The sequence below is a fragment of the Apteryx mantelli genome, chromosome 1 (assembly GCF_036417845.1).
Source record: "Apteryx mantelli isolate bAptMan1 chromosome 1, bAptMan1.hap1, whole genome shotgun sequence".
Taxonomy (NCBI): Eukaryota; Metazoa; Chordata; class Aves; order Apterygiformes; family Apterygidae; genus Apteryx; species Apteryx mantelli.
In genome coordinates, this window is record NC_089978.1 from 170,846,568 (window position 1) to 170,873,940 (window position 27,373).

A 27,373-nucleotide genomic window follows, 5' to 3' on the forward strand; every position below is an offset into this window, starting at 1 on the left:
ACTTTCCGTTGTTGTGAGTCTGGGTATGTTTTCCATATAGCTCTGTGATGGCGACTGGCCGCTTGAAGAGAATATTTGGGATTTCATTTTCTGACATGTTTGAGATTAAAGCTAAACTAAAAATACAAAAATGGTGAGAATGTGCAGCCCCACAAAATTATGTTTTGTTTCAAGTTTGCTGAAAGGTGAAGTCATTTTTTTCCCTCTTGTCTTAGAGATGATACATATTGCTGAAAAATTTGCTGATGAAAACTTACAGAGTCAATTTAGGGAAAATGGCATTTATGTTAATTTCAGATTGGTTTTCTAAAGATACCATTGTAAAGAATTTGAAATAAAAAGGTATTAACATTTTTAATAGTTTAGTTCCATTAATGAAATGGTTCTGTTTGTAAGACTGACAAAATTGTTATTCTGATTTAATTATTACATGAAAAGAAATGTATTTACCAGCTTCTGATTTCTCAGTTTTCTGTATTCCAGATATTTATAAATATTCGAGTAAATTCAGTATATTTATCCTCAGTGTAATTAATTATATTTCATTCCTCCTGTTAACAGAATGAGTTTGTAAGACACTGAATTTTCTGAGCCCATTATTTAAGCAATTTGGTAAGCGTTATATAACACATTTTAAAAAGACAAACATTTCTCTAAGATTACTTATTTTTCATTTATATAAATATTTCAGTTTTAAATAGTAATACTATAGTAATAATAACGCTACAGATATTAAAACAAAAATTATTATTATTATTATTATTATTTAAGTTTACTTGACCCTTCTCTTTTTTGCACTATTTACTTCAGGATCTGAACAAGCGTTTGTCACTGCCTGCTGACATCAGGATACCTGATGGCTATCTTGAAAAGTTGCAGATTAACAGCCCGCCATTTGATCAACCAATGAGTCGACGCTCTCGTAGAGCATCACTAGTAAGTCTAATGTATCTGGCTTGTAAAATTGACCTCTTCTGTCTTAGGTTTTGATTTACTGCAGATGTCCCTATGGCATATAGGGTTCATCTTCATTCGCACCTTGGGCTTTTATGTCCTGAAAGACAGAGCACTCTCAGTGTGTACTGAGCACCTGCCAGAATCCATTGGAGAAGGTCACCCTTTCTTTCCTTTTGCTTCTGCAAATTTAGCCCTGTCGTTTCCCAGTGAGGGATGTGATCCATTCAGTGGCAAAACTCAACTTCAAAAGTGCATACTTAGATCCATAAGCTCTTTAGAGCAGGGATGATCTGTCTGAGAAAAGGTCAGTCTGCATAGTCTTAGATCAAGGCTGCAGCTCCTGTGTGCTGTAGTAGGAAGTCCATAAATCAGCATAATCTAAAGGGCACTCTTCTTCCTTTTTCTGTTTGTATTTGATAACAAATTTTCTTTCTAATGGTTAGTTTGCCATTGGAATGGTAGTTTCGTGTTTGTTTGGTTGTTTTTTTTAAAGTGTATCTGAATTCCTAAGGATATTAGTTAGTTAATTCATATATACCAATTTCGATTACTATGTTTCTTTTAAAGGAAAGTCTTGCCTTGTAGACTGGAAGAGGAAGATTCTTATGTTTCTAATTACAATATAAATATTAGAAATCCGAGGCACTCTGTTAGATTTGAACATCCCTGAAATTGTGTAAGAAATGCTTTGGTCTTATTTTCACAAAAATCATCAAATTCCAATCATAACTGATCTATCATCTTTCCTAATGTTAATCCACATTTTAAAGAATCTCTAGACCATTACTGATTTTCTGAGCAAATTCATTGGTGGGAATTCATTGCTTTGTGCAGAAAAACTGGATAGTTTTATAAAGTCCACTTTGGTTTTTGTTCTATTGATTTAATGGCGTATTTGCTGAAAAATAAATATGAAAGCTTGTATACAGAATTAACTTAGTTAACTGTGAGATATCCTTGTTTTACACTTCCTGAATTAATAATGTGTATAACAAATCAATGGTTATGAGTTTTATCATGTATTTTTCCCCTCAATAAGCAATAGTTCCAGACAAAAGCTCTGATTTGCATGTTGCCTTTTACATGAACAATACTAAAAGAAGAAAAGATTGGACTGAAGTACTGAAAGCAGTACTAATAATGTAGCAAGTTTAAATACTTGCTTCAGAATTTTGTAGGTCATTAGCCACTTATTTGAGTTACTGATTTAGCATTGATTTGGAGAATATATTTCTCAGAACTTCTGTTTTTGGACTCAGGTGTGTTGAAGTAACCTTTTCAATATAACCTTTTCAGTGCTGGGATATAATGTTTGGGGGGTGGAAAGAGTTTCCTGTGTGTTTCAGCTCCCTTGCTCATTCAACACTGAACCCTAAGTGAGCGCAGCTGAAGTTCTCTTTTTATTCTAGAAGAAAGAAAGAAAAACAGTGCCCTCTAATGAATATGATCCGTGTACAGAATTGACTTCCTGTCACAAGACTGTTTTGTTTTGCCTTTTAGAAATGCTTTCAGGGCTTAAAAGTCCAAATAAAACCTACTGGCAGTGCTGTGGCCTGCAGGCATGCATTTGCTCCATTATTCTTCTATTATTTCAAACTAACCTTTAAAAAAAATAAAATCCAACTCATTGTTGTTGGGTTGTGGTTGAAAGGTTACTAGCAGACTAGTAATTACGATATATGAATGTTGTGCTCTGCTTCAAAGGCATGTCTCTTTTCAAGGCTTAGTAGAAATTAAAGCAAAAATGCCCTAAAAAGGACAAAGTGAGGACTTGTGATATTTTAGGTCTGGTGTATTTCTTTGAAATATAACAAAAAAATAGTTTTTACAGTATTTGTGTATTTTGTGTATACAAGTACAGTACTACATGTGCAGCAGAATGCATGCGTCTCTTATGCATCAACCCTTAGAAATAACAGAACATAAAAAGATGTATTAATGTTTCTGTGTAAATTGGGATGGCCAGATATGTATTGCAGAAGAAAAAAAAAATTGTTCAGGAATGACTTTGAAAGAAAAACGAAACCTTACTTGGTTTGAGGAGTCTAAAAACTAGGTTTTCTTTTGAGTGGTGGTCAACTAAAATGTGATAGTGATGCCAAAGCATATGTACAGGCAGGTCATAAAGAATATCTGCCCTCTATAAGTAAGAAATATTGTAAGATTTTATAGTCTAAAGAAGATTCTAACTTTATCACTCTTGAGGAACAACATCAAACATTCTAAGAAATGAAGCTTTTAACAGTTATACTCCAGACTGTCTGGCAAAAACAAGACCAACAGTTACAAGTTCTTGTTCTGTTTCTTCTCTGAACTCACAAACATATCTTTTTATTTCTAATACCATCTAAGTTCACTTTCAGATGCATCTGTTAAGTACTTTGAAATATACTTTGAAAACATGATATTTATTTTACTGACACTGTAACCGTATCAGCGGTATGCTTAAAATCTCAGCAGAGTTAAAAGGTTGTCAGAATACCAACTTTGCAAGTATCTTGGGATAAACAGCCTGACTTCACCAAGCTCTTAAAGACACTTGGCGCCAAAGTATCCATATGCAATTCTAAAACATTTCAGTCCTAACACTAATTTCATAAGGCAGAATTATTTTTAATACTATATTAGCAAAAATTATTTGTCCTTTTTTATCATAGATTTGTCGTAATATGTTTATAGACAAGGTCTTGCACTTACTTCAGATGTATTTTCATGCATATGTTCTGAAAATTAACAGACGCTTTTATCTGGCTTCTGTTGGTATATCTCCATATTGTCAAATCCTAGTACAGTCAAGAGTGTTTACATATTGAGTGTTACACGCAATGAAATTATATACACCTTTAATATCCATAGGATTTTAAGAGCAGATCAGCATATTTTGACTTGTTGTGGAAGTAGGTGCTGAAGCCAGTCCGATGTGAAAGTATGTTTCCCTAGACAGAAATATTAAGTGGAGAGCTAGGTTTGGAAGTGGAAGGAAGGAGTGGTCCTAAGGAGAAAACCTGGCTTTTTTGTCTTCCTGTATATTTAGTTGTCAGTAAAGCAGAACCCCATGAAGTCTCTGGATTTTGACCGTGTACAGGCTATAAGCACTTTGTAACTCAGTTTCAAAATTGACATATTTTGAATGTCTGCTTCCAGCATTCTTTCTACTGTAAGACCAATATAAAGGCTTAATGTCATTGAGAATATTCTTACATGAAAATAATTGTAAGAGATAACTGTTAAATATATGAGTAGCAATGGATTCGAATAGGAAAAGAATAGTGATCTTACAGACCATCTTCAGAAGGTGTTTGATGAAGATATAGGCATACAGTGCTCCTGACTTGCGTGGCAGAGGCAAAGTCAGCCACTGAAAAAAGAAGTACCCCAGAAGTACCCCAGTATGGGGAGACTTTAAGGCATGGGCTATGAAACTTAAATTGCCGAGGAAAAGCTGAAGTCTGTGGAGGGATTTAAAGATGTCACAGGGCAGAATGATATATAAAGATTTTACTGGCAGAGTTTTAGACTGAAGAGGCATTGAGAGGTCAGAACGGAAGAGGAAACCTGGAGCTGAGGTCTCTAGTACTGTGAGGTATTTTTTGGAAACAAAGTTCAGCTTGCTGATAAATTTAAGTGTCACTAATTTCTGTGATCAATTTACCATTTGTTTTTATTTCAGTCAGAAATTGGATTTGGAAAAATGGAAACCTATATCAAGTTAGAAAAGCTTGGAGAGGTGCGTATAGCTTTCTTCTGAAATGATTACTGCTTTGATGACAAAGTTTTCTGTATAATTTACTTGTGTCAACTGAAAATATCTACGTGCTTGGAAACACCTATTGAATTTCTCTTCTTTTCAGGAAACCAAACATATTTGCTATGTGTAACAATGTCTCAGCCACACAAATGTTCTATATATATTTAACAAGGAAGAAAAGCAGACACAACACCGCTGAGCCGGGCAAGAGTTCTCTTTGCCTTTTCTTCTGGGAGGGCAGTAATTGGGCTTTCTGCCTTCCAGCTAGCCACTGGTTTCCAGAGAAGTTGTAGAATTTGGGGGTGGGGGTGGGTTTAGGACCTATCCAGTTTGACTGAGCTTGACCAATGGGTTCAAAAATGGGCGAGGAGCACCAGGATGGTATGCACCAAGCACTGCAGAAGGAAGCAGGGCTGGTCAATATGTGAGCTGTGAATATTGCCGTTAGTTCTCCCTTTGCGCTCTTTTTATTTCCAAATGCATCTTTTTTTAATTTTACCTCTCATTTGTTAGATGTCTCACTAGGCATGGTGTAATTTTGTGTATCTTAGGGCAATATTAATCTAATCGCTAGCAAGTCCTAGTTGCAGCTGTATTTTATCTCATTTGCATTACTGAGCAAGTGTAACAAACAATACAAGATATGTACTCTAACTCAGGGCAGGTTTTGTAGCTTGGTATTGCTTCCTCTCTCAAATTGCTGGAATTAGTTGTGCAAATATGTGATTTAGTCAGTATTTCTTGTCATTATGTAAAGCATCTTAAAAGAGTCTTGAATATTCTATTGTTTAAGTAAATTGAAAAAGATGAGCTTCATGATATTTCTTGTTCTTTTTGTCAACAAAAATGAAAGTTCGATCCCCCCCCACCCCCAAAATGTTCTTACAGAAAATATGTAACAAAGATAAGGAGCTATATCAAAAAGAATTAGGTGTTTTGTGGAAAAACAGCTGCAGCATAGTTTAAAGATACCTGAGCCAGTTTTAGTCAAAATATGGCCTTCCAAGATGGTAAATTATCCCAGCAGTGAACCTGATGAACTTAACTAACACCACCTGATCAAACTTCTTCAGTAGATATATTCTCAGAAGCTTTTGATATAATTTTTAGAGCATCCCCTGTGCCTTCTGTGTTTGCAAAAGATTTTGCTTGTTTTACTTGTATCAAAAGAAGAAAATATAAAAACTAATCATATCCGAAATGAAACCTGTTATGAGTTCAGATAAAAGTTTATATTTTCTTTTTAACTGATCTTTCAATGAAGGAACAGCTTTTAAGAGTTTCTTTTTTCCATTGTGTAGGGTACTTACGCAACAGTTTATAAGGGGAGAAGTAAATTGACAGAGAACCTGGTAGCTCTGAAAGAAATTCGGCTGGAGCATGAAGAGGGAGCACCATGCACGGCCATAAGAGAAGGTTATGATTTTTTTGTGCTTTCTAGAATTTCAGATATTTCTTGCTTTCTATTTGTCCAAAGTACTGTTGGTGGAAAAACACAGGCTGCAAGAAACTGATGTAATTTTTGATAAAGAAAATTGGAACTTTAGACAAACTAAGTCTTAATGTTTCAAATGTATTTACTTTGTGGTGGTTGTTGCGTTCTCAAACACAGTGTTTGAGATGTGGATAGTTTTATACTGAATTATGTGTATATAGCGAGTGGCTTTCAGGGATTCAGAATACATTTTCGGAAATGACTACTTCTGCCTGAAATGTATGATTTAGGAAATGTTTACAGTTCTCTGGTTACAAGTTTTTCAAATGTTTGATGATTAAATACCTTTTGTATATTTGGGTTACCTTATGCTGTATGAATACTACTATGTTTTGTAGAATATCTCCTTAATCTTAAAAATTAAACAAATACCTTATATGTACAAATGTGCTAGTTGTACTGCATTTATTTTTTCTGTCTCACATTTACTTATTTTATACTTAAAATTCTCTTTTGCAGTGTCATTATTGAAAGATCTGAAACATGCAAATATTGTTACATTACATGATATTGTTCACACGGACAAGTCTTTGACTCTTGTTTTTGAGTATCTGGTAAGCATTGAAACAACTACTGAGCTTTTTTTTTCAATCACATTTTTTTAATCACATTTTTTTCAATCACTTTTTTTTTTCAATCACATTTGATGCATCTCCTTAGAGAATATTGTTTCTAAGTAACATGGACATATCAAAAGTCTGTGGCATCTTTTTAAAAATGTTGTGATTGTTAATTTTTTTCTTCTGCAGCTAGAGTGAATGGAAAATTATAAAAGTATATTCAGTTGTAAGATTACCGTAAATAAGTAAATATTGTTCTGATAATTTCAAAGTTTCATTAGTAGCAATTTACTGTGAGCTACCTTTCCTCTTTCTGAGGAAAATGTCTGCTTGTACCAAAATCATTAATGAAGAAAAAAATAATTATGCTATTACCCCCATGATATTTTTTTATTATGACACAGTTTTCACAAATTTTCTAAGTAAAAATGCATACTTCAAGATAAACCATTTTACACTGCATCCTTTTCAAGCAAGTGTCCAGAATTACATGCCTCGCTTGCCTCTTCCATCGTAGCTGCTTTCTCACTGAAGCTTTATGTAATATTTTTGTATAATATGCTGGAATATTTAAGTGTAATAGGAGGGATAAAGAAAAGCTCTTCCAGTGTAATTGGGGAATGTAGCATTTCATAAAATACACTGATGCAGAAGGTGGAGGAGAAGGCAGTAACAAATAATGTGTGCTGGGATAGTGTAACTTGCTGGAAAACATGAGCATTTCTACCCTTTGCAAAGCCAGAGTTTTCTGCATGTTCAGGCTTTTGTGTTTTCTTGTCAAAAAATGTGGGTTTTTGTCAAAAAACTTTTGCTTTCTGGTGGATGATTTCTTTGTCGGTTCTAACAATAAATAGCATGCACATAATTTAGTGTCCAGAATTTTACTGAACAATGATGGTGGTGTTTTGACAGGACAAGGACCTGAAGCAGTACATGGATGACTGTGGTAACATCATGAGTATGCACAATGTAAAGGTGAGTGTTTTTAATGATAGTGACTTGTTTCCAGCTTTTTCTGTTCTGACTTAAGAATTTTAGAGAACTTAATAATTACAAGTTATGTGGTTTGGAGCTTTTTTTTAAAGTTAAGAAACATAAATTCCTTTTCCACCTTTGGGTCTGGCTCAGCTACATTTGATGTCAGTGGGAGTTGTTCTGTTTAGTTTTGATAGCTTTTAAGTGTTTTAGTCATTTGAAACAGGAGATTATATCACTTTTCATAAGATTTCATTCTCTTTGAAGTTGCTTTTTTTTTAATAAAAATTTCATTAAAAACAAATTCATAACTGTTTTGACCTCTTCCTGTCCTTCCATTATTTTTTTACCTCATTTATTGAGGTAAGTCTTTAGTTAGATTTATCTTCTAATAGAATTTGTATATGTGCCAAGGAAAACGTGGTCTCAATCATGACTGTGGGTTTGAATGCCACTGCCTAAATATATATTTAAGAAGCAGTGATGTTCATCTCTCTAGGAGTAATAAAATAGAAGTGATTTTCTTTGAGGTTTAATTGTCTGTTGATTTTAAGTAGAGCTGTGGCCTGGGCCAGTGACTCAGTTTCAAGTCTGACCTGGTGAAACAGACTCAGTTTCAAGTATAAGTCGCTCTTAACGAGCAGTTTTTGATTTTAGAGACTAAATATTTAGGTTTTTTTTTTTTTTAACTGATGGCTTTATAAACAAGATTCCAAACAGGGCAAATACTGTCTTGAAAGAATTGAACTTGCCCAAGGAGTCTGGGTTAGTAGTTTTACCCAGCTATGTTGTGGCCGGTGCTGGACTGTACTTTCAAAGCATCTTCATTAAGCTATAGATAATTAGTATAAGGGATGTTATTTGTATGGTAGATGAATTTGAGAAGCTCTTCCATGCCTCTTGGAAAAAAAACACAGCTGTATTACCTTTTAAGTTGTGCTCCTAAAAAAACAAAATGGTGAATGCACACACATGGTTGGAAAATTGCTTTTATTCTTGTACAGTAGCACATGGCAGAAACATGGTTAACAGTACAATGTACCAAATAATGTAAAGGGATGGCTTTCGTGCACACTCCAGTAGAGTAGTTGTCCTCGTTTTTGCCTTAGTAGCATGTTGTATAATCTGTTCTTTGTTGAAGCGCTTATGGGATTCAGCCTGGTTATCGATTACAGTTTGGTTAGGTTTTTATTTTATTTTGTTGACACATTAGAGTAAGTATCTCTGGGGAAAGGCATCTACCTTTAACCTACCATGTTGCTTCCTTTGAGTGTGTGTGAAGGGGAATTGTTTAATTTGAGAAAGCAAACAACATAATTAGGCTTCTGTTTTTAATTAACTACATAAAAGGTGAAGTACAGTGTGCAATTTATAGAACCAGAAAGTGCAAACTTAAAATGTAAAAAAACAAAAACAAAAAACAAAAACAAAAAAACAAAAAAACCACCCTTCTATAAAAAGTGCAGTTGAAGAAGAAGAAGAATCTGCTAGTGATAATCCTACCTAAGCAGAGAAAGTGTATTTTTCCTTGTTTTGCCCAAGGTTCAAACTATGCCCCAAGAGCAGATTGGCAAGGTCAGTACCTTTGGCACCAGAGAACCAGACTAGCTGCTTAACTGTGGTAGCTGTATACACTTACTCTAGGGTAGCTGTAGGGGTTTGTATCATTATTAATATTTGCGATACCTCCCCATTCATCTCCTCATTCACGTTCCTCAGCTATTGTTGACTTTTGAGTTTTTAACAAAGTGAAGGTGGATAATATAATATGTGTGTGACCTCTGCAGACAGATATTACTGTTTCAGACAAAACTGTGAGTTCACCCGTGTTGTCCTGTGCGTTTCCAAAAGGATCCATGCTAACTGTGATGAAGATCCAAGCTTATCTGCTCTGTCTTGTTGACCAGTCCTTGCTGTCCCAGTGCGCACTAGAGATGGCTATTGACTTCCACAGCTGTGCTGTTAATATCACTTGTGAATGACTACCCCTGCAACAGTATGGATATGAATAGATGGAACAAAACTCGTTGCTTCTCATTCTGCCCTTAAAAAAAGAAAAAAAAATCCACAATCCTAATCCCTTTTTTTTCCTGGAGTAGATAATTCCCATATAAGCAGCCTGAGAGCAGATGGATGTAAAATCCTGCTGTGTATTTGTCCAGTTTAGGAAAAAGAATTTGGGGGTGTCATCTGGTACAAAAATAAGCTCATGTGTTAGAAAATGATGGTGTAAAAACATTCCAGTGTTTCTCCTCAAAAACCCTATTATGTGGTGAATTTGTCACATTGGTAAACTTACTACCGTTTGTAACACTCTACATGTTTTGTTCAGTAATTCGTTGTCCATTTGCTCACCTTTATCAGCTGAGGACTATTGTGTAGTAACCAATACCATCAGTAGCTACCCAGAAGTTCTGTGTTCAAGTGCAGGCCCTCTGTGCATACAGGAATTGCAAAGTACTGTTTATTAAAGCAATGGTATAGTAAATTGCCTTGGCTAAACCTTTTTCCACCCTTTACTATGTATGTGTCTATATATATGCAGCATTAATGTGCATGACTGCAGTTCCTTGGTTGGCTTGCTGTCCCAAAGGACTAAAATAAACCTGTGAGTGTCAAGGTGAGGGGATGAACGTAAATGCTAGAAACAGGCTATTTTGGTAATCCTCATTTCCCCAGTTCTCTGTGTTTCATGAACTCATGAATCCAAGTGTCTTTTTCCAATAGCCTGCAAAAACGTTATTTACATAGTTTTGCACAATTGGATAAGGTTGCTGAGCTACATTTGAAGAAGGGACTCTGTAGCAGAAAAGAATTTCTAGTCAGAGACCATTAACTAAAAAGACATTAGTGTGGGGAAGAGCATTGGTAAATAATGATTTGGGAAAAAAAACAGCTCTTTGGTTCTCTTCTGTTATGCAGAACAAATTGCTCTTAAAATCGTTGTGTTAAAGTATTGTGTAAAAGTAATGCATTAGCATAGAAAGGTTTTAGATTTCTAAACAATAATGAAAATACTCAGAATGTGTTCATATGAAAAGTTAACTTACCTTTTGGGATGGATTTTTGTCTTGCTTACAATACAGAGATTTAACTCTACAGTGCCCCAAGTGGACTGTTAGAATAACAAGTAATCTATAGATTAGTATTTTCAGTCTAACTTACGTAAATGTTCTCTTTTGTAGCTATTTTTATACCAGATTCTTCGTGGTTTGGCATACTGTCATAGGAGAAAGGTGTTACATCGAGATCTGAAGCCACAAAATCTACTAATTAATGAGAAAGGAGAATTGAAGCTAGCAGACTTTGGTATGGACTGAAATTCTTCTAAAACAAATATTTTCTTCAAGAAAATGAAGAAAATACTGAAAATAAGTTTCACTGAACTTTGAAATTCTTTGGAGTGGGGAATGTGCTTTTGCAAACCACTGTGAACATCAGGAAAAATAACATTAAGATGCGTATTAATGCATCTTTTTTCTACATTTTTACCAATTCAAAAGGCTGGGATTCAGAATCTGCTTTGTATCTTCCTGGTTATAGTGAGAACTTGTCCTCCTTATTGCTGCTTTTTGTTTATCAGTAATTGAAAAAGAAAAATGTTACCTGACCAATATTACCAAGCAAGCAACTTGCTGTCAGTGATTTAAAGTAGCTATGCTATCTCTGTCACAACTTACTTTGAATTGTTTGGAGCATGAGCTGACATGGATAGAGGTGAATGGAGAAATGGTATTTGTAGGACGTCTTGAATGTCCCTATTAGCTAGGCTGTTGGAGGCAGTAAATTAATAGGCTTCAAACTGAAGGACTTTTAGGCTTGCAGGGCTATTATTTAGGGGAGGTTAAAGCTTTTGGTTAATTCCTTTTCATTTGTGAATCTCATTTGGTTAAGAGTTTGATTTTTTTTGTTTGTTTATTTCAGTTTTCAGCCTAGATTATGCTTCATGTTAAAAGAATCATGAAGAGAGCTCCCAAAATATTGGTTAACTTTTCCGCTCTGACTTGTTAGTTCATTAGAGTGATGCTCTGCTCCATTTTGTGTGTTTGTACTTTAAAAGTACTCCAGTTTCATACATCGTCTAGTAATAGCTGTCCTGCCGTTCAGTCTGGTCTGGGATGGAATCTTGTTACCCAGTTTTTGTGCTCTTTACTTCAATATTTTTAATTACCTTTCCTCCACTATGTGTTGCCATAGGTTATCACTCCTGAAGGATTTTTTTTTTCCCAAGTGAATTATGCTCTGTTTTCTGAATGTTATGATAACTCAAACAGATTTCTGTACCCTTTTTTTAGTAACTGCTGAACTGTAGCTGTAGCAGTAGCTTTCAGTCTATTGGGTATGGTCCCAAACCAGGTCTCCCTCAGTTTTAAAATCTTCTATAGAAGTTAGTATTTTTAGTCTATTTATGATTTCAGTCTTGGACACACGGAAATATTCCACAAACCATTGTGTTGGTTCCTGTGTTTCTTTTGTATGAATTAGTGGAAACAACCATAATGGATTCTGGAATTCATCTGAAGAAGACAAAAGAGAAATAGCTATCTGCAGTTACATTTGGAAAGGAAAGATGAGAACATCATATCTATAGTGAATTTGTGCATATTCAGCAAAAGTCAACCTTTTACAGGATGTTAGTAATCAGAGTGATATGCATATAAGTACTGCTGTCACTTAACTTGAGGTTTGAAAGTAATTTTTACAGCTTCCTTTGGAACTAGCACTTGGTCAAATCCTTAAGTTGGAGCCTAAGAAGCACTGTGTCTTTATCATGCTTGATTTTCCTAAAAATCACTCCAAAGCAGGGTAACCATGATGGGGGAGAGAATGGGTCTGTCCACATGCTGAATTGTCAGATGTTACTCCATCCTCTCTCACTGATAAACCAAGTTCCTTTGGGATTTCCAGTGAGCACTTGCCATGGAGTGGGGCACTCACATGGATGAGTTTCCTGTTATACTCTGTGTCAGGGAAGTCCTTTGAAAGTTGTGCTACAACTGCTTTTTTCGCTTGTATGTGGATAAAAATTTCTCCAAAGATTGCATCTAACATGACAGAGCTAATTTTTATTGAAGTTGTTACTGATAAATTGACAATGTTGCTATGGAAGACCCTTGTCGGTCCAACTCCGCTTTCGTCCATTTCCACCAATTCATTATTCATCTGTTGCCTTCTGCCTCTTGCAACATAATTCTCCAATGGAAATAGTATGTAAGGGATGTCGGAGTCGATGGGGGAAGATGTCCTGTTGATTTAATGCTTCACTGTTCTGAAGTAATCCTATAAATTTCATCAAGTTTTGATCTGTTTACCTGCCTTCTATGCTTAAAAAGACTGTGAGCATGAGCTAGCTGTAAGTATTGAAGGGCAAATCATAGGTTGTAGAAATGTAATTATCAAGACTCTTTAATGAATATAATAGGAAAGGTATTCAGCAAGAATATTAAGGTAAATTTGTCTTTTAAAAGAGAATTCTTTGCCAATTCCATGCAAAAAAAATGCAAGTAACGCAGTATTTTGGACCTTTTTCCTCATTTAAATAAAATGGAATCACAAACAAATAGAAATGTATACAATATTTGGAAGAATTATGGCCAGCAACAGCACATTACCTTTTATTTCCTTTTTATCAAGGGTTGGCTAGGGCGAAGTCTGTTCCTACAAAGACCTATTCCAATGAAGTTGTCACGTTATGGTACAGACCACCTGATGTTCTCCTGGGATCCTCAGAGTATTCAACTCAAATAGACATGTGGTTTGTATAGTTTTGCTAAATTTTAATTTTTTTTCTCATCAATTGAAAAATGTCAACTCTTCATTATTATATAGCAGCATTCAAATACTAATCCTTGAATTTTTGAAGACTACAGCTGAGTTGGATTTTAGAGACAGGATTGACACACAGGGAAGGTGCTGGTATTTCTCTTTGAAAATGCAGAGTGTCTTTTTATTGCTTAGAGTAAGCATGCATCAGGACCACTGTGTTAGGAAAAGAAATGCATGTTCTTCCTATGACATGATAACATGGTATTTTATTATGAACTTCAGTGCAGTTGATGAATTTGACAACTGAAGGAATAAGATATAATATAGCTATGACAGAGGTTTTGTTTAGTCTTTTATGATTCTTTTGCAGCTGCATATCTTCTTTCAAAACAATATTTTTAATAGCATCATGTGATTAACAACTAATTTAATAATATGTTTTAATTTAAGACACATCATAAAAGTCTTGAAGACCTGAAAGTTTTAAGGGATGGATTGTCTCTTATTTATCTTTTTCTTTGTTTTTATAAAGGGGTGTTGGATGCATATTTTTTGAAATGGCATCAGGAAGGCCTCTTTTTCCTGGTTCGACTGTTGAAGATGAACTGCACTTAATTTTCAGACTTCTGGGTAAATGGATGCTTTTAGCAGTAATGTTGCTATCTGTACATTTACTTTATTCTTCTAAACACTTTTTCCCAGAGAACTGTAGATCTTTGTCTATAAACAGTGACACTTTATATTCCATTGTATTCCAGGTGAATGAGTGTACTCTCGATCACTTTGTGCATAGCTGAATTTGTACAGCGCAGAGTCATTGACTGATTTTTTTTCACTTTCCTGCTTAAATTACAAAGTTAAATGCTTACTTATATAAATCCTTACAATTTTTAAGTTCTTTTTTGTTGTTTTTGTTGTTTTTTTTGTTAATGTAGGAACTCCATGTCAAGAAACATGGCCAGGCATTTCTTCCAGTGACGAATTTAGAAACTACAACTTTCCTAAATATAAACCGCAGCCCCTAATCAACCATGCACCAAGGTACTTTGTGTTTTATTAATAGAAAATATGCATCCCTGTGGCTTTGCATATTTATAAATGTGAGCATGTTTCCAAGTATGGTGTATTAGTGAATGTTAGAAAACCACACGTCAGTTACATTGGTGTGGGCAGATGTTAATGCGAAGCATAATCCTGGTACTACATGATTACTCTGTGTAATATCACTCAAGGCACAACTCCACAATGACCTGTAGAACTATAAATTTGGATTAATAATGCCTGCATAGCGTTAGGACAGCCCAGATAGCCCAGATCTCTCCTGTTATGCAGTAGACTCGTTGTCAGAATGGCAGAATTTCCTTGAGCAGTCTCTTGAGATAATGCTAAAGCCATTACGAGGATTTTGAAGGGTCTGTACCTGAATTGTTAACAGCACAGTTACCATAAATAAACTTTATAGCAAAGCCTAGTGCATTGCTTTCTGACTCTAAAGAAAATGATTTAACATTTTGTCCTCCGATAAATGAGTAGTGTTAGGCTTTAAAAAAAAAAAGAAGCTTTTTTGCTAAAATAAATGACCCTGATCCTCCTACTAAATCACAATCCAAAGCTCAGGATTCATGTTTCACCAGTGTTTCTCTGGCAGTTGGGTTATGAGATACTGGCATTTGTGTGTATACACATTAGCATGCAGGAAAGTTGTTAGGTGAAAGCATTGTTTTGTTTGAGTTTTATTTTCAGGTTTGAGATCGTTGAATGAAATCAGCTATTTTGCAACTTTGCTTTGGTAAATATAGTTCAAAAACTGTTTTAATTTTTAAAATATTTCTATTTTTAGGCTAGACACGGAAGGAATTGAATTGATAGCGAAGTTTCTTCAAGTAAGATGTCTTTTGCAGTTTTGCTTTATAAAAGTGTAATAAATTTTAGAAATAATATATTAAAGGCTCTAAACTTGCAAACTACAGTATCTGTTAGATCTATCTCAAAGTAGAATATGCAGCTGAGTCTGTAGTGGAAGACAGATTTGGAAAGAGTGATTGTTAGCCTACCTTGTCTAGGAATTTGAAAGTTGATATTTAATTTCTTCTGCCAGAAGAGCAATACTTTTACTCGATCTTGTAAAAATATAATTGGACTCTATGTTAATAATTTCTTGAAAATCTAAAGCTCTTGTGAAATAAAGTGTTAAAAAAATAACTTTTAGGTACAAATATTACATTTCTGCAACAATGGACTTAGTTTACTATTAGGGAAGCAGTTACTAAGATGTAATATTACTCTTTGCTCTTGTACACTGTATTCAGATGGTAAAGTAGTATGTGTGTTTAATCTTTTAATCTGCTTTAAAAATGAGTCATGTGCTGGGAAGCAAGATGGAAGGCCTCTTCTAAGTCTTTGAGTGGATGGCAGAAGCACTGTAACTTCATCATCTTAAAAATTCTTAGTATTTAAGATGGAGTGCACTTACCCTATTTTGCACTGCAGCCAAAAATTTTAATTCTTTATCAGTTCTTCATCTGTTTACACAACCTGTGGGAACAGTATTTGCAGTCTTTGTTTGAAGTTAGTTCTTACTTCTCTACAGTTTTTCTAGTGAAATGTCTGCATCTTTGCTGCCCAGAGATGCCAACCAGAAGACATGTTGAGCATAGCTTGAAGACCACCTTGTCTAAGTTCCGTTTTATGCAAAATGCTGCAGCATAATGCATTCTGATTGGGAAACTTCTTTTAATCTCATGAAATAGCATTTGATTGCAATTTACTATTAGAATATAAAGTAGCCAGAAGTCTGTCTTCTAATTGTTGTTAAAACTATAAATAAAGATTAAGTATATTTTTGGTTTGCATCCATTTACAGCAATTATTTTGACTATTTTAGCAATCTTGTTACATGTTGCTAATACTAATTTAGATAACACATGTTAGATTTTCATGTGTGAAGTAAAAGTAATGACAACAAAGATGTCCTGGTGAGTGGGTGGGAAACATTGAGCAAGTAGAACTCTACTTCTTCCTTTGACGAATCACTTGATGCAAATAATTCTTTAATAAAAACCAATGTGCATATATCCATTTATATTAATAGTATGAATCAAAGAAGAGAATTTCAGCAGAAGAGGCCATGAAACACGCATACTTCAGAAGTCTTGGAACAAGGATACATACTTTGCCTGAAAGTAAGAGAAATAATAAAACAGCAGAGTATTGTTAAGATAATACATTAAAGCTAAGTTTGTTTCTTAAGGAAAAACTTTCTAACCTATTAAACAGTCTGATATATATTGTTTTTTATGTATTTGAGAATAGGAAACATTTTCCCTTATTTAAACTGTACATTGAGAATAGAATTTTGTTCAATAAAGCATAGTTGTGCGTGGATGTGAATTAATTTTTTTGTTTGCTTGCTTGTTTGTTACTGTTCCAGGTGTTTCAATATTCAGTCTAAAAGAGATTCAGTTGCAAAAAGACCCTGGCTTTCGAAATTCCACTTACCCAGAGACAGGTATGGGAAGTTCAGTATTTTCTCATATCTGCAAGTTGAATGCTGTGCTGGAGACATTCTAAACTAAAAAATACTCTGTTAAATTGGTCTGTGTGAGTGAACTCAAATACCTGAAAATGACTTGCTTAGAGTCTTCTAGAAACATACATGCTAAATGCACAGAAGGAGATGAGTTTAAATAGAGATGGGCAGAGGGGCTGTTAATACAAGAGCATCTTGGGAGTTTCAAACTGTTATTGTGTGGGTGCTGAATTGTGGCAAATTTAAAAAAAAAAAAAAATGCAACGAGTGCAATTAGAAAAAGGTCCTGATATTGGATTAGACACAAAGAATATTCTCCTGACACAGAAAGACAGCGGAGGTGGATAATAATTAAATACTCGGCTGTGCAGGTGCTTCGGTTCCTTACCACGGTCCGTGTTCTGTTGCAGGACATGGGAAGAACAGAAGGCAGAGCATGCTTTTCTGAAGCCGGCGATGCAGAGTCAAGCCCAAGCCTATTCTGTCAGTCAAGGACTCGGATCTGAAGGCAGTTCTCTCTTTTGGTGGACTTGGAATCGCAGTTTGTCTACACTGCCCTCTTCACAGTGGAGTCTTTTTATTTCCAACCTGCAGATTATGTTTTTATATTTGTTGTCACAGTGTGACAATTTTTTGTACAGTTGGTTTTAAGGTCTCCTCTGCCACTAGAGCCAGTAGGTTACAGCTGTTGATGTAACTGTAGCTGCAATTTTTGTGCAGGACTGAGAAACACAGTGCATTATTTATTGCGGAATCATTGCTGCTAAATAACTACTGTCTGTATAGTTAACACAACAGTTCCATGCCTGAAGAAGTTGCAATGGCTTTATAATATGTGAATGCATCTGTTTCTCTTCATAAAATGTTCTACTGCTGCAGGGTTTTTTGTATTTCTTAAACTGCAGTGTTTCCTGGAATGTAAACATAGCTTTGCTTGGCTATAGGTGAACCATCTTTAACGCTCTAAGTTCATGGCACTTAATTCCTTATTTAACATTGGAAGTATGTGTTATAATAGTTGAAAAATTATAAAGCATATTATGTTTTTGAAAAGCACATGGTGTGAAAGTTGATTCAAACAAGTGAACAGTTAACTATTATTTGCTCTCAGATCCTATATTAGTTACTGAGAAATCAGAGCATGGAGGCTGGATGAAAAATTGTGTCAGGGTTACTCCAGCGTACAATATTTGCACGTTATTGTGCATATGGGGCCTGCAGAAGCAATGACTTTTTTACCTTTTTTTTAACTTAGAAATACAGTTAGTAAAAAGAGAATTCGTACACGTTATACCCGTTTACTTTTGAAATTTAGAATCTTTTCATTACAGAAGAACAGGATAACTAGTGACAAGAGGATGGGAATAATGTCACTTTTTCCCATCTTGTTGCCCTCCCATTTCTACATTTTTCACTTGAAATCAACTGGAAAGATGCAAGTTTGTACTTGATAAGAATTCACTATGCTACAGAACTTTTAAAATGGGAACTTAGAGAGTTTTTCAGATCTTAGATGTTATCTGTTTACCAGAGATAGTAAACATGTTACTACTATGCTTATGCATCTCAGTGAGTATCATAAGTACACCCTTGGTGATGGTTACAGTATTTTTAAGCATTTGTGTTCACCTTTATGAACTTATTTGTTTAGTGCATCTTAAAGAGACTGTAAATCTTTATTGGTATATTTTGAAATGGTCATGTAAATCTTTGGCTGGTATATCATGAAAATAGTCATAGGTAACTTAATTTTTTCCTGACATTCACTGTAAAACATTCAGGGGTCCTACCATTTCTGTTCAGGAAATCTTGTAGTTTATTGTTATTTAACAGTATTAAGTGAATTTTTGTATATTTCATTTTAACTTTATTTGTGAATAGTGATTGTGGCATGTTTGGGGGTGTTTTATTAATATTTCATTGATACTGGTAATTTTGAATTGGGACTTTTTTATTTTCTGGAAGAGAGAAATTCATGTGTAACAGTGACTATCAGACCACTACTGCTTTTCAGCATTTGTAAACCGGTTTTACGTTAAATCTTGTAGACCTAACAAACTGCTGTTATTTCTAACTGACCGACCTGTATTAATATTGTACTTTTGAAAGTATAAATATTATGTGGAATTCCTTGGTTTTGTTTTGAAGTTTATAATAACAAAGGCCCTGTGTCGTTAAAAATACAGACTTAGTGAGCTTGCAGTTCTTGGGGCGTTGTTGGCACCTTTTAGCGAGATCTGTGTGTTTGGGAGTCGTCAGTGTTGAGCTTAGCAGCTTCTTAATTCATGCAACACAGAAGTAGAGGCAGGAGAAGTAGCATAACTCACCCGCAACTGAGGCCATTCGGGATCTTGCCGTAAACCTGGTCTGTAGTCTGCTTCTTGGCAATCGAGTCCTGCACGTCACGTGGTGTCAGAAGTTTTGCCCAGGTCTAGAAACATAGTCTGTGTGTCAGGCTTGCATGGATCTCCTGCTGATACCAGCAGGACTGTTACCTGTAGAGGCAGATTTGGCGCCACAGAAAAACCTTTGTCCTGAAATAGTTGTTATATATTTTTGTATAGTTAATATGGATCTGATCTAGATTTTATACTGATTAACTCTATAGGAAATAGGTCGTAGATGTGGTAGTGTCAAAGAAGCAAGTATCAGCGAAATATCTGCTTTTTTACAGGAGTAGCGAAGATACAGATTAAATGTTCACTGTGGATAAATGTGGGATTTAGCATTTCTAGAACAGTAACATTTCATAGGTCATAAAAGAAAAAGGAATAGTGTGGTATTAATGAGTAAAGGACTTTAAGGTTTAACTGGTAAAATGGAGTGCATTAACAAATTTAGATGGGGATCAGCTGCAGCTAACAAAAGGAGTTTTCCATTTTAAGTAGGAATTCGGCTTTTTTGTTACAGGTAAAAAGTTCTTTCATAAAATGGCAGCAATCGCTCTGAATATAAGGTGATTTTTCTCAGAACCTGCGAGTGAATCAGTTTACTTCATTAGGAGATGACCTTAAAGAATGTATTTTTTTAGAAACTTGGCATCTGTGGTCGGGTCAGTTTTATGGGTTTTTTTATTGTGCATAATTGAAATTCCTGCATCGGCAGAGAGCGCTCTGTGGCAGCTGCCTGTTTGGGGCAGCGGTCGGTAAGCCTGAAGTCGCTGGGCATTTCTCTGACATCATTTTCACACAACTGGAGGTTCCTTTCTCCCACCTGACAGCGTCGGGTGCCACAGACTTGCTTTTGCTGTCGCTGAGAACTGTAGGGGGTGTTGGAGAAGACCTCAGCCACGACATATGTCTGGCTGGAAGCCGACCACTAGAAATGGGTGACTTGTGAGATTGATCCGACAGCCTCCGCTTAAAGATGAGCGATCAGTTAGCAAACGGTGGCCTGCCGTTTGTTGCTTACTCTAAATGATCATCTGTAGAAGATACCTGTTGTGTCCCATCTACCCAGCAGTAGGAAGGCCAAGGGGTGTCGGTAGTTGTGTGGAGGAGAAGGTGGGGCTGAAGAGAGGAAAGAAGCACGTGGTGATGAGGTGGTGCACAGGCCACGGGGGAGAACGGGTGGCCGGAGGAGGATTCCCGGGGCGGGGAAGAGCGAGGGATTGAAGAGGACGGATGAGCTGCTCAGCAACGCTCGAGTGAAACATGCATCTTGGCACAGCTCTGTTATTTTGTGCTGCTTTACCACAGTGCTAAGTAGCCAACGTGTACCCCTGAACTGGGCAATAAAAGTTAAAATAAACAATAATGAAAGAATCGATGTACTCTGTATCTGCAAATCATTTGAAAAAACTGCCAGGTAGCATGCTTTGAGCTGCTCGCTTGTTGTTTGTGCATGAGTTTTTCAATTTAATAAAGTATATTGTTCCTGTTTGGCACTGTTAAGATGGAATTAAGGTTAAGAATACATTCGGTTATTGAGGACAAAATATATGAAAGGTAGGTTGTAAATATCCACAAGCTAAGTATTATAAATCCAGGAAATACCTAGAATTAAGGTCAGACTTGAAAGAAATCCAAACAAATTAGGGTATGGAAAGGTACAAGCTGTAGCCTACAGTGACATCTTGAAGAAAAATTAAATTTACTGTAGTCAAGCAACATGATGCCACAGACATTTGATTATTATATCTTGTCACTAAAGGGCAGAGTTGAAATCGTCCATGCACCTTGTCAGCGCATTTCAGTACCTTTTCTTCCCTTGATAGTGCTTGTCTTTAAGGAGGTGTTGCATTTGTTTCAAAGTTACTTAATTTTTGCTAGGAACTTTCATGCTTACATTTTTACAGGTTCTATCTTTTTTATTTGGAGGCTGGGCTCTTACAGATTTAATGCTACATGTGCACATATATGGGACAGCACTTGTATTTCACCATCTATGTAGACCAGTTTGACAAAATAACATAAATTTTAAAAAATAATGGAAGCACTGTACAAGAGTTTAGCTAACTGATACAGTAGAAAGCTGACTGTACAGGAAGGATTATTTTGAAAAGCAGAATTGCTAAGCAGATATGTGGGCTTTGTAATTCATGCCAGGTAGCTCTTTCATCTGCAGAGTTTAGTTAACAGAGAAATCAGACTCTTGTTCTAGGCCACAGTGGAAGTTCATGTCAGAAGTGGAATTAGAGTTTGGTTGTTCTAGGTTTTTTCATTGTGTGTGTGTGTGTGTGTGTGTGTGTCAAAAGACTGTACTGCCTCTCTCCTGTTAACTGCAATAAAAGATTGATGTCAGTGGAAAAATACATACATTAAAATTTTCCATGATTTTGATGTGTTCTCTAAAATCCCTTTACTCGCTTAAGTTCTGTACTTTTTGAGCCAACTTAAACCACGCATACACACATATGCACATACTTACTGATTTAAATAACTGCTTAATTTATTGGCCTGGCTGCAGCCTCTAAATTCATTTAAGAAACAGGCCCTCTTAAGGAGATTGCTTTCATGGTGCTCCTAATGAAATATGAGTCTTGTTCAGCCTCACCTGCCATACCTTGAAACAAATTATCCCCCAGAGAGCTATAAAGTTTCTTCATTTGTTGTAGCGGGATCCTCTTGCTGCCTGAAGTGTCATCGCTGAGGATTGCAGAGTGGGGAGGACGCTCTTGCCTGTCCCCCCGCCAGCAGGCTGGTGCAGGAGGCCTCCTTCCAGGCCCCGCTGCTCCTCCTCTTTCCTGCCGTGAGCTTGTTTTCAGTTAAATGTACCTATTGCTACTAGCATGTTTTCAAAGATTTTTTTTTCCCCCTTTTCCGTGTGCTTTTCCTTAATTTACAAAAGGAGGAAGCTGACCTGGAGCCACGTTAGGAATAATTAAGGTTAATTTTATCTATATGCCCTTCTCGCAGAGTGGACACAAACTGAAATGACAGGAATCTGTTAGGAATAAAAACACTAGTATCCCCCGGAGTGCCCCTGTGTAAGAAGCTCTTTCACAAATCCCCCTGAGGCAGGCTGCGCGACTGATGGCTCCAGAGTCCTCGCCCAAGGTTCGCTCTCCTTTTTTTCATTTAAATAAATTTATACTTCTTCTCACTATGCTGTCAGTCGCTTTGCCCTCAAGAAGTAGGCTCGTCCTCCATCTCTGTAGGCAGAGCACTCATGTATTAGCTGGTAAGGGCAGTTACCGTTTGGGGCTAAAAGCAATTTCAAAAGTTTTAGTTTTCTGATGGCTTTGTAGGCAGGTTTAAATCTGAGTGACCTGTGTTTGTTTATCCTACAGGATCCATAGACAGCCTCGAGACCAGAAGGGAACAGTGATGTCGTTACATAACAGGCTATCTGTATTTACTGCGCCTTTTCTAAATTTATTTGGTGGTCATGATGGCTTCTAAAGATACTTCCTCCAGGCACAAGATCGCACAGTCTCTCAATTCAGAGACTCTTTCTTTTAGATATAAAATTACAGAGTCTGTTTACTGCAGAGTCTGTTTCCCCTATAAGCGGTCATCTTGGTGACAGTCTGCTACTTCTTCGGTAGCTATCTCCAGATTGGCAAATATCTGTCCGATGAGGCTAATTTTATGCACGCAAAGCAAGTTGTTCTTTGTTGACATGGACGCGTGTCAAATCTCTCTCATTTTCTTTGCTTTGTTATCATTCATCACCCTCTGGAAGTGTTCTTTAGACCCAAAGCCACCTACCTGTGCCGTGCAAGTGCAGGCTGAGAGCCAGCAGATGTGTGTCATCCCCTAACAAAGCCACCCAGTAGCTGTGGCCTTACTGGTGGATGTTTGCTTCTCTGGAAAACCAATTTAAAGGTAAAATAAAAATGGCCTACTTAGGTACCCAGCCTATAAAATACTGAAAACTTCATGTATTGCCAACAGTGAATAAAGTGTAAATCTATTCAAAAAACCCTCCAGTGCAATTGAACTGCAATTAATAACAAGAATATCCAAGAAAGAGTAACCCTAGTGTTGTTCCCCAAGTAACAAGTCTTGGAGGTCTCCACTGCCACAGAAATATTGACGCTTTCAAAGTATTTATTTTACAAACATTTATTTGATTTTTCTCTACAATTAAAAAGATATCTGTTAATAAAATTCAATAGAAAATTACCAATAGAATATTTTCTTTGAAGCATAAAGCACAGTAATCTAGTGTTTTAGGTAAGTGTTTGACTTGAGAGGCTGGACTTAATCTGTATAATTGTGTTTTGTCCACAACAGTAAGAGTTTTTGTTCCACATAGCGATCAATTTGCTAGGCAGATTTTATTTTGACAACCTATTTTTTTTAACTGTAAAGTTTACCAGCAAAAGAAGATGTTCTATTTTTTATTCTCTCAAAGATGAGAAGACAGTACTACTGCCTGTTTCTAGGTGTCTTCCCTTGGAAATCTTTTGTGGGATTCTCTTGAATCCTTTACAGTAATTTGCTGAGATTTTTTTCCTAGCGTTGCTATTTTCTGCCATGTTTAAAAAAAAAAAAAAGGTTGAGGGGGTTGTCAGCCTTTTAAAATGGAAAATTCTGCCTTATTAATAGGAGTAAAACCTTGGAAGAAACAGAATTAGGAGAATCTGGATGCTTTTTACTGTAAGAATTTTTTCTGTCATGCACTCCCTCCTCTCATCTTAATCTGTTTTTCTTTATCTTTTTTTTTTTATTGCAGTGTGGTATTCAGCAATACTTTTTATTAAGCTTAAGACCAAATACTCCATGAATATCTTTACTTTTTAAACTCATAGTGAGAAACACAAAACACTTCATCTCTGTGCCTTGTTCTCCCATCAGCTATACCGGTATATGCAAGGTGCAACTCTACTGAAGTAGATAGTTACAGCTTTGGAAAAAATGAGGAGATAGTTGGCCCTGGAGTGTGAATAATTGCTTTTATATAACTTAGTTACTGAAGAAAAATTCCATGTACCTGAGAGAACGCATCTGTTAAAAGGGAAATGTTTGATCTGAAAGCTTTTGTGATTTAATTGCCACTAGACTAGTCAGTCTCATTGATTATGTGCTGGCCGTATTTTGAGTTTACTTAGTCTAAAATTTCCTTTCACTCATAAATTTTGCATAGGTTCATCTGCTCTTTTTGACTGCACGGGATAGTACCTCTTGGAGCTCTTAAGATGCTGACTCAAGTGAAAAACTTCTTGTTTGTTTTATTCTTTTTCCTTACCCCTTGCATCTAATTGCTATGTTTATTGGCCCTTGTGCTTCATGTAGATATGGCAGGTTTTTATTCACTTAATTACTCTAAGTGAAACTGAGGAGTCATTTTTGGTTGTGCAACCCAGGAGCCTGAGGAAAATTCCTGCTGTTTTTTGTCAGACTACCTCTACCCCAAAAATGGCTTTTAAACATCAGAGCTGCATTAATAAAATGTTTATTTAGCACCTTTCATGTTGAAGGATCCAAAAGCACTTTACAACTTGACTACATACATCATCACTTAAATGCATCCAGGCAGAAAATCAGCAAACAACTCACTGCATAAAATTAAAAAAGAATGGACTTTTTACCAGCTGCTTGGCCAGAAAGCAGAGCAGAGTCTTTAATGATCTGTAGCAAGGATCCTGATTTTGGTTTCTTTTTCTTTTTCTTTTTTTTTTTTTAAGGTCTCATCTGAAAGACCTACATGGTAAAACTGTGCTCAACCCAATTTAGCCACCTCAGAAAACTGAAGATTTGCATCAGCCCTGCCAAGATTAGCATCTGTGGTGCCAGGGAGTCTAGCCTAATCCTAACCTGACATTTAGATGACTGAACCAAGGTAGAGGACATACCTAATAAGTTAAAGTTGCAAATACATAGTAACACAGTGTTGGTTTTTAATCCAGAATTCAGATGTTTATGTATAAACCTCCCACAGGTACAGTATGCCTCTTTACAAGCACCAGACGTTAATTTGCAGTCCTACAACTTTTCCAGCTTCGGGGGAAGGGGAAATGTGACCTTCTGAGCTTTAGTAGCTAGAATAATCTTTCAAGGGAAAGGGAAGAAGGCACTTGGCACGACTGAACAAAGCACCTGGAAATTCTCCGTCAGGAATGATCCTTGTTCCCTGGGAGGACAGAGATTACCCACAGCCTTTCCAGCTGTAATGCTGACAGTTTGTAAGAAGTGCATGCCAAATCAACTCTGAGCAAAGTCTCTTTTTCTACAGAAGCACTTCCCAATGCTGGAAACATTTCATGGATGTACACAGCCCGGTTCCTCCCTGTCACAACTCCACAGTAGAATTTGGGCATGAGTGTGTAAATGTGGCTTTGTTACTCTTAAATGCACTTCCTGACTGTAACATTTATTACGTCTTTCAATTCAGCAAAGAAAAATTATAAGGTTATTTTTATACAATTTGAAAGCACTTAATACAAAGTTACATGAATACACTGCATCATATGGCCTATCTGTGGAGAAAATACTGAAATACTACCATAGGGCTGTTCAATACTAGTTTTGTCTTTCAACTTTTTATCTTAATACTAGAAAATATATAAATCATTTACATGACATTATGCAAAAGAAGGCACAGCCGGTTATAGTTTACACAAGCACAATGCATAATATGCAGAAAAGGGATTAAAAGAAGCTTCACATCCTTATTAGATACATTGTTGCAATCCATTAAGAGAAGTACTTCATCGACAACAGAAGTGTTCAACACTTGAGAGCTATGATATAAAAAAATTATAATTCATTTAATGCAAAACAGATTTATATATATTTTTATATATAAACACTGTTTAAAAATGCTAACATAATAAAAGTAGATTATCCATGTAATGAAAAGTGCAAACCAAAGTAATAGAGGGTTTCACAATGTCCTTCTCATGACACAGGAAAAACTAGCCCATAGGAATGAAGTGTTAAATCCACCAATGAGTCCTTAACGTGATGAGGCATCATCAGGATTTCTGAGCATTTGGAGAAAGCAGTACTGGAGAAGAGGTTCCATCCAGACTGGGGAGTGGCACTGGTATGTGACCATTTAGCAGAGTTGGAAACTGTAAGAGGCCAAAAGGTAAAAAAAAGAATTATTCTTTATCTCAAGTCGTTCTGCCCAAAAGCACATGCATTCAGCATTAGCAACTGACTCCAGATGTTTTCAAGACTTCTGATTTCTATATAGTAAGATGTATACCAAATGCCTGCGTCAGACATTAGGAACGTAAAACAGAGGATGAAAATTGAATAATCTTTAAATGTAAGAGAATTTATAATATTACTGGCCATATTTTATAATAAAAGTTCACATAACAATACAGCTGCCATCAAGCTGGTCAAATAAGTAATGCAGAGAAACGCCTGCCACCCGTTCTGCATCTACAAATATTTTTCAGCCTACAAAATATTAATTGCGTCTGTGCTTTTTTCTGTCCTTCATAAAGGCTAAGCAAGAAAGATCTTTGCAGAAATGAAAGTCAAGATGTAGTTTTCTGATAGAAAAAAACCACAGTTGTGAATACATAAAATTGTGAAAATTACTCTCATGCAAGTAATTAAGAGTTGATATTCACTAAGAGACTGTAAACTAGCTACGCTGCACCATTTAATATGTGAAGCAGAGTATACTGCACTTCAGTATTAAGATTCTACTGCTGAAACGCTGCACAAAGAATATTTATTCAATAAATAAACCAGTGTATTCCTAGTTCACTACAGCATCCTGACTGTAACTTGCCTACGGTGATGTGTATTGACTAGGATCTACAATCTGACCTGAGAAAAAGCTAAGCAAGTAGGTGGGATAAACTTGCCACAGCACGAGGCAGGTATTACCCTAGTAGTAGATACTCATCTGGCCTCAGGGCGTGAGTCCACGAGGCAGTCTGCACTCTGTGGACTTTCTTTTTTTCTTCCACTCTTTCTATGGACTTAAGAGAG

The 27,373-nt window shown here is 36.1% G+C and overlaps 2 protein-coding genes across 7 annotated transcripts in view; one reads left to right on the plus strand and one right to left on the minus strand.

Moving 5' to 3' along the window:
• CDK17 (cyclin dependent kinase 17) overlaps positions 1-20,798 on the plus strand; it is a 102,777-nt gene extending 81,979 nt beyond the window's left edge. For 3 of the 5 annotated variants that reach the window (XM_067312169.1, XM_067312165.1, XM_013947762.2), the window contains exons 5-17: positions 811-936; positions 4,628-4,684; positions 6,007-6,121; positions 6,660-6,754; positions 7,673-7,735; positions 10,921-11,044; positions 13,370-13,490; positions 14,034-14,131; positions 14,437-14,542; positions 15,342-15,384; positions 16,593-16,683; positions 16,932-17,009; positions 17,402-20,798. In XM_067312169.1, coding sequence (XP_067168270.1) covers positions 811-936; positions 4,628-4,684; positions 6,007-6,121; positions 6,660-6,754; positions 7,673-7,735; positions 10,921-11,044; positions 13,370-13,490; positions 14,034-14,131; positions 14,437-14,542; positions 15,342-15,384; positions 16,593-16,683; positions 16,932-17,009; positions 17,402-17,478 — 1,194 coding nt within the window. In that variant the 3' untranslated portion in view covers positions 17,479-20,798. Of the gene's footprint in view, positions 1-810; positions 937-4,627; positions 4,685-6,006; positions 6,122-6,659; positions 6,755-7,672; positions 7,736-10,920; positions 11,045-13,369; positions 13,491-14,033; positions 14,132-14,436; positions 14,543-15,341; positions 15,385-16,592; positions 16,684-16,931; positions 17,010-17,401 lie in introns of those variants that run through there. The other 2 variants (XM_067312179.1, XR_010886503.1) reach the window with 2 other exon arrangements.
• A 2,725-nt stretch (positions 20,799-23,523) lies between these two features.
• The window catches only part of ELK3 (ETS transcription factor ELK3), a 40,653-nt gene continuing 36,803 nt past the window's right edge, over positions 23,524-27,373 (minus strand). Inside the window, exon 5 of one of the 2 annotated variants that reach the window (XM_013947881.2) lies at positions 23,524-26,493. In XM_013947881.2, coding sequence (XP_013803335.1) covers positions 26,395-26,493 — 99 coding nt within the window. In that variant the 3' untranslated portion in view covers positions 23,524-26,394. The remainder of the gene's footprint in view (positions 26,494-27,373) is intronic. The other variant, XR_010886505.1, reaches the window with a different exon arrangement.